This window comes from Vidua chalybeata, chromosome Z, assembly GCF_026979565.1.
Source record: "Vidua chalybeata isolate OUT-0048 chromosome Z, bVidCha1 merged haplotype, whole genome shotgun sequence".
Lineage (NCBI taxonomy): Eukaryota > Metazoa > Chordata > Aves > Passeriformes > Viduidae > Vidua > Vidua chalybeata.
Window position 1 is genome coordinate 63,200,538 of NC_071570.1, and position 12,342 is coordinate 63,212,879.

A 12,342-nucleotide genomic window follows, 5' to 3' on the forward strand; every position below is an offset into this window, starting at 1 on the left:
CCATTCTGCCTTCAGCATAAACCAACATAATAACTTATAGTTGGACAATGTTTATGTTCCCCCCCTTTACAGCAAGAGCAGCTGAATAACACTGACTTCCCAGGCAATGAAATCCTGGGAATCCAGGTCTCAATTCCCCAAATCAGTGATGCTTATGTGTCTTTGTATTTTGATGTAATTTACATTACATAAAATACTTGGTTGCCTCAACCTGCAGGAATTTACAAGCTTTGCCAGTGTTACAGCAGACTTGTTACTATGTGCCAATTTTGTAGATGCTATACATTGCATAAAAAATCAGGAGAGCAAGACTTTCACCTCATGTTGTTGAATTTTACAAAAGCTTAAATTTAAACTCATCTTCCCTGGGCACTTTTCACTGAGCACTTCACAACTCACAGAGGTTTGTGGAGTTTTTTTTTCCTACAGTGTATGTAATACAACTTCGGGCTGTTTAATTATCTTAGACAAGGAGATCATCACTGTTTACAGTAAAAGCAAATTCATGGTCTTTTGAACAGAAAAAATCATCGTACAACTTTTTTTTTTAATATGGAATGTTCACAGTTGACGGTTTCTCAGCTGGCATCTCTGGGCTGTTGTCACCTGTCGGTTTTCCTAGATGCTAGAAGGAATTCAGGGCTCAGTACTAGCAAAATCTAGGCCAACGCTCACACAGAAGGATTAAGAGGGGAAGGCAGTTGCTTACTGTGCTGCCAGGAGGCTGGTGATGACAGCTTTTCCACTAGAGTGGGTGGCACACATACCAAGACCATATGCCAAGGATACAAACCATAGGCTGCAAGAATTTATCCAGGCTTTTAATAGCAGGAAGCTAAAAAAAGTTACAGCTACTCTTGAGAGTCACATGCCTGGCTTTTGCAGTATTTCCATTTCAGGTTTGCAGTTACTTATAGTTCAGGGCTATTTGATAGCAGCTCTGTGAAGTATAATCGATCTAAATTTAAAGAAAATAATTTTAAGGAAAGTGAGAGAATGAAAGTGTGGAAGATAAAAGAGATTGTTGCTATTCAGAGGTTTTGTCTTACCTCCACAGATTATAAGCCTCAACCCACTGAACTGAGTTTTCCTGTTAAAACGACAGTGGCACACTCTCCAGAGATCAGTGTGTGTGGCTTGCACTCCAACTCAGCATCCTGTTTTCGGTAAGCCCAGAACAACTGGTTTCAAAAGCAAGTGCACGTTCAATGCTGTCCCACTGCACGCTTTTGAAGTGCCCTTTCCTGCCTATAACATGGGATTGTATAAGCCATTGTAAGACTCTGCTGGACAGAAATTTTAAGAAGATTTAAACTAGAAAATGGACTGCTATCATGACTCCTGTCAACAGAGTGAACATCCTCATGGTAAACTTTCACAGGTCAGAGTCATTATTTATTTTTTATTTTCATGTACATAAAAGTAAAATAACAACATCTCTTAAGAACAGTTGTCATGATTCATCCAATTAAGCAATCAGCAGCTGAGTTACCAAGGGATAACAGAAGTTGTCTGCTACCCAGCTCTTCTTAGCCAAGAAAATCTGGCATCGCTGGCAGTGGAGTTAATAATTGTACATCTATGTATCCAAATGATTCCTTAGGTTTTAGCTTTTATTTTTTCAGATTCTGTACTGCTTTAATGTGTGGGTCTGAGCTTCATATTAAGGGATGGTAAGCTTTCTTCACAGAGTAGGTAGACAAAACAATTCCTTTCCTAGCTTGGGACCAAGGACAACCACCCAAATCTCAGGCCCCAAGAGCATAAATAACGTGGACTGAAGAGAGAAAAACAAGGATGGCACTTCATAATGTAAAGCTGTAATTGGACAATTAACTCCAATATGCTAATGGACCAGAACTTATAAAAGTGAGAGACATGTGACCAGTCATCCATTTTTGTGACCATTTTGGGTTCATCTTGGGTGTAGCCATGGCTGGGCTCTTGCCCAAGGTGGATCCATTGAGGCCTTCTAATAAATACCTACTTTAACTCCATCTAGTCTCTGTGCTAGGTCAGCCTTCACAAGGCATCTGTTCTGGTGACCCAGACAGGACAGAAGGTATCTAGAAGACCCCTGGACCAAAGGAACACTCTGCTCCTGTCCCTCAACTCCTACCAGCACTCCTGGGAGGGGGCCCTAGCTGTGGTCCAGAAGGTATCAGAGCCCAGGAATCCTCAGGCCTGACAGAGACACATGAGTAGATAAAGGGGAATTCTGTTTGCTACCTAAGTTAGGGGGGAAATACTCTATTGTGAATAGCAACAAAGTTTAATTAGTGGGGGGAAAAAAAGAAAAGCACATTTCAGAGTTTTCTTTACAAAATAAATGTGATTTTATGTGTGTAACTCAACATGAAAATAACCTACTTTTGTTCAAGAAAAAGCAAAACTAAAGACAAGGCTGCAGTTGATGAAACAGAAAAAAATAAATCAGACACAACAAACAAAACAGCCCAAAATCCATACACTTCTGGAAGGTGAACTAATTGAACTGGATGAACGTAAGAGTATTTTGCTTGAGATAGTCCATTCTAGGCACTTGCTGACAATTTCTCATTTAGTTCCAGAGCTCTAACATCTCCATTAGCTTTGGCATTTTCTATAAGCACCTGCAGAGAAAAATAAAGAACGACCTGAGAATTTAAGTTTTTCTGTTAGTTTTAATGGCAATCTGAAATGTACTTTCATTCCTGATAGACCATTTCACTAAAAGCTCATCTAAATTTCCCAAATAGGAAATACTCAACATTACACACCAACTTGCTTAAAAGATCCAAACTCTGCACTCTAATGACTGTAATCAATTTCAATGCTCTGTAAAAGCATCATTGATTACTTTGACAAGTACCTGCTGGCAATTAAACAAGCAGACCTATTTTCCTGCTGACACACACTTGTCTCCTTCTTTGTATAAATCTTACCTTTGTATAAATCTCCATTTGCCAAATTGAAGTGTTCTCTGCAGTTGCTTTAAAAAACCTGCCTTTTCCCTCCCCCAGTTAAATTCACACTTCCCTGATTTCTTTTCCACACATCATATTTGGAGCTTTTCTACTAGGGACCTTAAAAAAGGTCCCACAGCAACCTAATGCTCATAAGCTTCTGGCACATCTCTTGTAACCCGATGACATTATACATACTGAGAAGGAAAACCATTAAGCAGAACCAATCAAATCTCCAGCCATTATTATCATACTTGTCAGCAGGGACTATAGATGACTTTGCAGAAAAGTGCAATGAGATCATACCAGGATCTTCTGAACTCATTAAATCTAGCTTTTTTTATCTGTGTCTGTGCATGTCTATGTATAGATTTTTGCCCACATCTTTTTATAGGTACCTCCAAATGTACTTTGTATTGGATTCAACATTTCACCAGAGAACAGCTGATAATACAGGCAAAAGACCTCATCACCAGTGGCAGCATTGAGGCTAGGAGAGTGTATTCGGATTTTGAGGAGAAAAGTTCTCATTATAAGCCAAAATGAATGACACCCCACTTGCACTACATGAAAAAGCTGCATGGATTTGTGAGTTTGATCAAATACATTAGTGAAGTACTGTCAACAGAAACTAATGCAGCATCTACTATGTACTGAAAATAATGTATCATTACGCACGTAAGTCTTTTATAGAGAGCACAGAGATTTTGCTGCTCAGATCTTTTGGGCCAGGGACATGACATGTTCCAGCCAGGCTAGAGGGAATTAATGTTATTATTGCTAAAATTTTGATTCAATGGTCCTCATGTCTACTGAAGAATCACCAGTAGAACTGTTCCAAGTTTGGACTGGAGACTTTACTGTTTTATTTTTTCATTACTATATGGAGGAATGAAAGACATTCAAACAAGCTGGTGTTGATTTCAAAAACTGAAGTATATTTGCACCTCAAGAGCAGATCTGCCAACACCTTCCTAACCTCCTTCTACCCTACTTCCCAGTTGCAAGTATAATATCAAATGTAAATAGATAGAAGTTCTGTATAAGGTGGACTGTCTTACATCTATTAATTCACAATCATCTTTGGCATACAGATGTTGCAGGAGGTACCAGCGTGCCACCGACACTATGGTTTCTGGATTTGCTGGTTGATAAACGACTCTTTCCAACATTCGCCGAGTCTCCCTGAAAATGTAATCAAAACATCATCCAAATCAAATTCAACTGAACAGGCCCCATGGAACATAACAAAGCAAGCAACAATGGCCAGAAGTAATATACAGGAAAGTCCTTATTGCAGTTCCTGCAAACAGAGACAAGATGTGAAATTGCAGAAGAGAAGATAATTGGAATAGAGTACTACACAAAGTCTAAAATTCTGTATGGCTGATACTACTTTCCAACTACAACACATTATGTACCTAACAAAGGAATTGTCAAATTCACAGTGCCATTTGAAATCTGGTAAAAACTGGCTACTACATGTAGGGATGTCATATTCATTCATGGCGCTCCATCAGCTTTGGTTCTTGTTCTAAGAATTCTGTCCTTTATAGCCAATGTGATATTCCATGTGATTTAACAGGCTATTGAGAAGTTACATGTTTTTGTTTGCTATTTGTATTAAAGATTAATTTATTATTTCAGGATTTTGAAACACCTAGGCAGATCAATTAGATCTTGTGATACACTATTCATGTAAGTTAGTGTCTGGAATTGAAATAAGACTGATTTTAATTAAGTTTCTATCTGAATTTTATTGTAACTGACAACCATCACAATCATATTAGGCTGTCATCTGAAGAGACAATAAAAAATGTAAGCCAGTTTCCTAGAATTATCTACAAAACAGGTGAATTATTGAACAAAATCATACAAAATCCTCTAATTTTCCATAGCTAAAGCAAAAGTACTATAGAAAACAAAATGGACATAGCAACCAAATACACAACACAGGAAGATTTCAAGAACTCCTTCCCTAAATGCTTTCCCCCTTCCTCAAAAAGCCAAAATGTCCACCTGTCTGTTCAGGAATGGCATGAACTTTCACTGTGAGCCAAACTTAGGATCAAAATTAATCCCAGCAGTAGTCAGGGCAGTGATAACTGTGCTATTTTAGAAGATTTTTCAGAATGGGTAGGCTACCTGATGAATTTATTTAGATAACATGCTTTTAAAATGAAAGTTGCCTTACAGCTGTTTTTTTCTGGGTGTTTTTTTTTCCACAAATAACGGAAGATTTGGCTGCTCCCCACATTACTAACCCCTTCTCCCTTTTATTTCCCACACTATTTCAAGAATTAATTTCCGCTTTCAAGTTTCTTTAAGTTTTTGAAGTTAGATAGCAGATAGCAGATAATGACCACTTGTATTTTTAGACACTGCATTCCACTGACAGCTTAACAGATCATGCATACCTTGCTCCCATTTTGCGATTATACTGTAGCAGGGCTTGAAGTAGAGCTGCCAAGGGACAAGGAGAAAGTTTCAAAGCTTCAGTTGTTGCCTCCTGAACCAAGGATGGCCAGTGTTCATTTGGGACATTGGCCTATTATAAATGTTAAGAATAAAAGAAAGAAAGAGAATAATAATAAAGAAATTTTTAAAAATAAAGAGAAGAAAAAACGGGGAAAATTACTTTATTGTAGCATATTTGCAACTCTCTAGAAAGCAGGTTTAATTCAAGCTGTTCTGAGACGTATATGGCAGGCTAGAAAGACACTCGTTTAAAAAAATAACAGACTAACAGTGGTTAGAAGTGCCTAGAAAAGTCATGTTAACTTATTTGGGATCAGCCTTGCTAGCATTCCCCCTGTTAATTTATGCACATAGTCTTTGTTTTTTCATACAAATTTTAGTAGTGCTTCAGAAATATTTGTAAATCTTCATACCATGTATAAAACCATTCTAGAATGTAGAATCTATCCCCAGAAGTGACATCATATTTTTTACCAGAAGTCAAAATTAACTCCTAGACTGTAATCACCTAACAGAGCAACTATTGAGCAAAGCCATCTATCTTAAGAATATAAGCAAAGCAAAGCAAGAAAAACTAACTTTAGAAAAACCTTATTATCCCCATTGTATCTGGATAGCATTCAAACTACTGTACTTGAAAGGGTGACCAAATCGTTACTTGGAAGATAACTGGAAGACAAGCAAATACAGAGCTTTCTTGGACCTGAGCAAGTTTATCACCAAGCTTTTATAAATTTCATTAAACCAGTGCAGAAATGCTAAAAAAATATCCACTCATCAACTTCTCTGCTCACTTAAAAAATTGAGGTCAAATAATCAAATTCATACTAATCACGTTTTTAAACAAAGTCTTCTTTATTCTTAGGCAATTCAAGCCAGCCCTTGAAGAAATAGTATTAATCAATTTAGATGGTATCTTGAGACCTCTGAGAGCATTTAGGAGCAATTAGAAACAAAGAAGACCACTAAAAACTGACAGAAAACCACTAGGAAAAATACTGCTGCTTGACAAATTCTGCTTTTGGAAGCAATCGGCTTAGGAGAAAAACTGAGGACAACTGTCTTCTCCAAAAAGGAGAACAGTTTTGCAGCTTTATCCTCAGTAAATCTGTCTTTTCTTACCTAAGATCTCAGGATATACAGGGGTTGTGTTGCCTGATCTTGATTACAGCTGGGTCATTAATTAATTTGTGAAAAAGTATTAGCCAAGATCACAGCAGTATCTACATTTTACAGTAGACTTTAAATTCTGGTAGTGCACTTCAAGTTTCTAGAGTGACAGTGCTTGAAGATTATAAACATTTGACAAGACGCTGAGATAAGTTCACCTTGCCCCCCAGTGCAAGGAATGGAGTACTTTTCTTTATTCCACAAGATACAATTCCCTTAGTTTGTTCTTAGACTTCAGTGCAAAGCATCGTATCTGGAAATGACCATACAGCATAAAAATACTTCAAATATTACTGACTTTTCCAACCACTTGTTAAGAAAAAACACCTCTTGAGGCAGTTGTCTGAACAAGACAGACATTTGGAGGGTACGTCAATTTGGATGATCAAACTAAAACTGTTACAGACAAGCCTTACTGAGCAAGTGAGCCTCTTAGGCACAAAGTGGTTCTACGTGATTATTACATTGCAACCTCTCTTACAAAGACGTGTTCTAAGAATACTCCACTGCCCCTTGATGTCTCATTTTATTCTCTAGCTGTCATTCATAAACCGTAAAGTCATTTCAACAGGGGCATCATCTAATAACTACAGAAGCCTTCTATCCCACCAATTTCTATTAAATCATGCAGTAATGTTATATTGGTTACCCTACCATGCAGATTTCCAGTGCGAGCATAGCTAGCCTGAGCAGACTGGATAACTTCCCGTTCCAGCTGCCCTGTTGTGATGCCAACTGCAGACTCTTTCTGTAACACATCTCTGCTCCAGTCATCATTCTCTGAGACTGATATATTTTTGCCAGCCACTGAAAATAAACATCCAACAAAATCACTTATGGAGTCACCAAAACACACATCCATTAGGTAATACCATTTAGTCCAATTTATGAGAGTACCACAGCATACTATTAGCTGACACCATGCACCCAGTCTTCATTCCAACAACATACTGTGCATTGCCCTGCAGAAAAATTAGTCTGCTGCAGAGCTGGCAGTACACCTCACTACAGTAACTTATTTTAAAAGTTCCCTAGCCCACTCATGGACTTTTTTTGATAGGTTCTCTCAGCTGCTGCCTGCTCTGCCAGCACAAGATGTCCTGGATTTCCTCATGAAGAGAAGGAAAAGGATTCTAGCTTTTCTATCTTTAATTTGGTAGTCATCACACATTTTTCGAAGCAGATGCAGCCATATTTGCAAATCCTTGACATGTACATGATATGCATGAAGATGTGCAAGCCATATTTAGAAATATTCTTTGCTGGATCACCAAGTAAACAAAGTAGTTAGCTTCCTTTTGAGTAAAGGCCTCTAGACTTTTCCTGGCTAAAGACTGCGGTGTGTTACAGGAGGCAAAAATTATTAATGCTTTCTGGTGCATAGAAATTACTCCCAATTACAAAGAGCAACACACTGGAAAGTACTAATTAGCACTAGTGAGATTGTGCATTCTTGACATCAAGCTGCAGGTCTGCTTTTTAGAGTAAAACATTCATTCATTTGAAGGAAAAAAAACTTCTCTCAGCCTCAGCTCTTTGCAGCTGAAGATGTCTAGCACTCAAGTAAAGAAGACAACCCCCAAGCAAAGGCACAATGGCAGCTTTGCCAGATCTGCTTTTCTCTATTTTCCTGACGAGTCACAGCACAAAAAGTAGAACAGCCATCAGAGCAGCAGTTCAGCAGCACTCTTAAATCCCACATAACAATTTAGACAAAAGCCAAAAACTTAACCAGAAAGAAAAGTTAATGACCCCTCTAATGCAGTAAAACTGTAAGGCATCACAATGGATAAATCAAACTCACAGCAAGTCTAGAGATAGAAAACATAAAAACATACATTTATCCACTAAGAGCAAATGTAGCAGCCAAGTTTTCCAAAATGCTATCTAAGCCTTGAGAAATACTTTCTTTAATTGAAGACTAAAAAGATCTTCCTCACAGTTACCTTATCTGTGGCCTGGATTAAAAAGACAAAATCAAATCATCCCCTCCCACTCCCCACACCACAGGCACTCATTTCAGTTATTTTCCCTGCTTGTAAGGAAGATGTCTTGGCTATGCAAGGGACGCTTGAAGAACGTACACAAACCCTAATTTAATTTTAAAAATGTTATTTAAAAAGAGGATACAATAATTTCTTGTGTGCCCCCTATTTTGCAAATTTGACCTGAATGAGTTCTATATTCAGAAAGATGAAGTCTCACAAATCACAGAAAAATGCATCAAAAAAGCATCTTTCCCAGAAATAATGCTCCTGGTGTTTCTGAAAAAAAGAGGATTTGCAGCCTTCTAAGCAGTGAGATCATGATCTGTAAAGCAGCCTTGCACTGATCTTCTAAGAGTGAAAACAACTTCACTGAATCTTACCACAAGCAGGGTTTTATTCTATCAATGGGCAGAGGAGCATCATAAATCCTTCAGCTACATAAAGGACTCTAAAAGTTCATGTGATTTTTTTAAACTATGTGCTACTTACATTGGTAAAGACAGATAATAACTGTGAAACAAAATATTTTACAAAGTAAATTTAACAAAGTAGAAATCTATTTAGATTTAAGTGAAATGTGCTACTTAAGTTATAAAGTTTAAATTTTTTATCTGCAATTCGTTTTGGCGAGCCAGACAAACTGTAAACTAAACTAAACTGTAAACTAAACTCAACTGTAAACTAAAAAGCAGCTGTTAGAAAATGAACGTAATTGGTGTTGCATCCACCAAAAGGATCTCTTGGCATGCGGGACTTCTCAGATTGACTCACAGAAGCAGCATATGAAGTGAGATTTAGCAGTTTTGTGTCAACTAAAAATGATTACTCATCATGCCATGGAAGGGAATTACTGAAGAATGTTCAGTACTGAGAGTGATTCTCTGCAGTCAATTTACTCAAAAAAACAGTGACACCTGAAGTCAGAACATTATGGAGAAAGAGACTTATTCAGGTTTTCAGACCGTTAAAGAAGAAATTATGTATTACTACAACAGGAAAACCTTTACTTCCATTTATTCTTATGGGTTATGAAGTATTTCAATGGTTTCTGCTCACATGTCAAATCACAATCCCTAAAGACACGGACTCCAGGCATTTATCTCATGCTTTTAATTCTCTCCACGTCTGCTTGGTCTTACTAGCAGTCCTTAATATTTCAAGTTCTGCAGAAGTTAACATGATGTTTCAACTTTGGAATAAATACAATTTAAGCTGTTTTTTCTGTCACTGACTGTCAGCAGATAAATAAAATCAAGCAGTGAAACAAATGCTCACCCTCTTACAGCAGGTGTGAGAGTGGCACACCAGTCAGGGAAAAGATTCACACTTACTTGCCAGGCTGCAGCTGAGGATGAACTGGACATGACTGTCTTGCGAAGTTCCTCCAGGATGTTGTCTGGAAGTTCTTTGTGAGACTGCAACAGCTGCTTACACTGAACTTGTCTCAAAAGCAAAAACAGAGCTGGGTGCTCAGGGCAGCTTTTTAAACCCTAAAACCAAAACAGTCAGAATTATCATTCTCCAATATCAAGAATACTTAGATTTTCCATTCTGTTCTTTATAGAAAACAATACTGAAAGCATTCTCAGGGTGCTTGAAACATAGCATTTTTCTCCTCATCTGCACAAAAGAATACTCCAGGGACTGACCAATAAAAACAGGTAATATTTTTTATCTCCTCAAAACACATTTGAAGTCTAAGCTCAATTTTGTACATTGCCAAAGGTTTCTGAAAGACAGCTCTCACTTGGTTTGACAATTATTAAAAATTTTGGGCCTATTAATATACGCAAAAACCTGTCTTGGGCCTAAAAGGGGCCTTGATTATGCTTCAAGCAATTTCAGTTCTCCCAGATAAGACACTGTATTTTCACTGGAATAGAAGCACTTTACTAAACATTTCCTACTCAGTAACAGCAGGTATCCAGAGAGTATTTTTTTGAACCAACACAAAAAAGCAAAGACAGAAAACTAGCTATCTGTTGCTCTACTCTGCTCAGGTGAAGCATGTGAAGCTTCTGCAAACCTCACTGCATGTCATTTTCTGTGCTGAAGTCACAATACTTCCAAGAATTGTAACTCAAAACATTTGTTTTAACAAACAATACTTGTATTTTTCACACATTCTTTAACAAAGTATATTGCCTGTGAATCCTTCACAATTGAATGACAGCAGTGTCTGACTCACCACTCCCAGTTATACTGCTTTCTGAGAATTCTGGGGTCCAAAACTACCACTGAGAATTTGTGGTACTAGGGAATGCTATCCTTTTTTCTTCACTAATTGCAGACACTGACTGTCCTATCCCCAGGCTATTTAATCAAACAAAAAACAACAGAATACAAGCAAAATCCATCACAACCTTCCCCCACACTGAAACTGGGGGAAGGACAGATCTTGTATGTCTCAAAATCTCTGATCATTGTTAATATATGGCAGGTCAGTATAGAAGTTGGCGAGAAAAGGAAAACACCTCACCAAGAAAACAGAGAGGTAAGAAAGTACTTCCTCCTGAAAACCAGCAGGTTCAATCAATCTGCTTGTCCGGTTTAGGTTTTTTTTTTTTGTTGCTGTTGTTTTTCTTTTTACTCTCATCCACTTTAATGAAATATACCAAAAACAAGGATCACATTTGCATGTGATTAGTAATTTTCTTTAATGAAAATCAGGGATGTGTGCTTTTTTGCTAATCTTTTACCAAGTCTTCCACTCATGAACACCCTCTTGAATGTTGTTAACAGCCCAGCTCCCTTCTACAGCTGTATTGCAGCAAGGCCTCTCTGTTTAATAATTAAACTTGGAACAGACTTCAGCTTTATCATGACACACACACTACTTGTTTCAACTATTAATATAGTTCTGCTGTTGCAAACAGTATATTGGGGAGGGGAGACTATGTCAACAATCAGTTCAGTTTGTCAGAGCATGGTGCTAATACTGCCAGAGTTGAAGGTTTGATTCCCGTACTGGCCATTTACTCAAGAGCTGGATGATCTGATCTTTATGGGTCTCTTTCAACTCAGAATATTCAGTGATTCTGTGAACTATTGTGTTTTGTAGCTCTGAGGGAACAGACAGTTGCTAATTAAAACATTACCTTACTGTATAATGCAGAAAAATAATGGCTTCTATACAATTCTACCACAATCTGCCAATGTGACATCATCATACCTTGTTACAAAGGGCTTCAGCTTCTGACAGTTTACCAGTCTCCTGTAGACTGGTAATAGCTTGACACAGACACCAGTCTTCCAGAGTGCGGACATAATTATGTGGAAGGTTACTTTCTCCAGCTGTAAAGACAGACAACACGCATAAACAGATTAGTATTTATGCTGTAGTACAATCCCATGGTCACAGGCTCTAGATCTGGTAAGGGAGAACTTTTATGAGTTTTAATGTGACATTGCTCCCTTCACTAGTAGGAACACTGAAAGATGACAAAATCAAAAAGCATGAGGGGAAATAAGCATACACCATTTGAGCTAATGGTTTGAGATCCATCAAACATGGAATTTTAATTCCAGTTTTCAAAACACTATGGGCACTTCAGCAAGAATGAGTATCTACTGGAAGAGTTACAGAACTCAAAATTACTTTAGCCTTTTCATGTAAGTACTGCTGCTGCAATATAATACATCCACAACTTTCATGGATGTAGGCATCAGAGTTCAGAAATACTGTTTTAGAAAACCATTTGAAACTTTTCAGGGGAAAGCAAGCTGCCATTAAGTATCTAAACATAGCTATATATTTGAAT

General features: G+C 37.7%; 1 protein-coding gene across 3 annotated transcripts in view; it reads right to left on the minus strand.

The window, feature by feature from the left end:
- Positions 1–1,368: 1,368 nt before the first annotated feature.
- The window catches only part of SKIC3 (SKI3 subunit of superkiller complex), a 47,572-nt gene continuing 36,598 nt past the window's right edge, over positions 1,369–12,342 (minus strand). For 2 of the 3 annotated variants that reach the window (XM_053968750.1, XM_053968748.1), the window contains 6 exons: positions 11,754–11,875; positions 9,913–10,071; positions 7,248–7,400; positions 5,363–5,493; positions 4,007–4,130; positions 1,369–2,612 (listed from right to left, as the gene is read on the minus strand). In XM_053968750.1, the coding sequence (XP_053824725.1) occupies positions 2,535–2,612; positions 4,007–4,130; positions 5,363–5,493; positions 7,248–7,400; positions 9,913–10,071; positions 11,754–11,875 (767 nt within the window). In that variant the 3' untranslated portion in view covers positions 1,369–2,534. The remainder of the gene's footprint in view (positions 2,613–4,006; positions 4,131–5,362; positions 5,494–7,247; positions 7,401–9,912; positions 10,072–11,753; positions 11,876–12,342) is intronic. The other variant, XM_053968749.1, reaches the window with a different exon arrangement.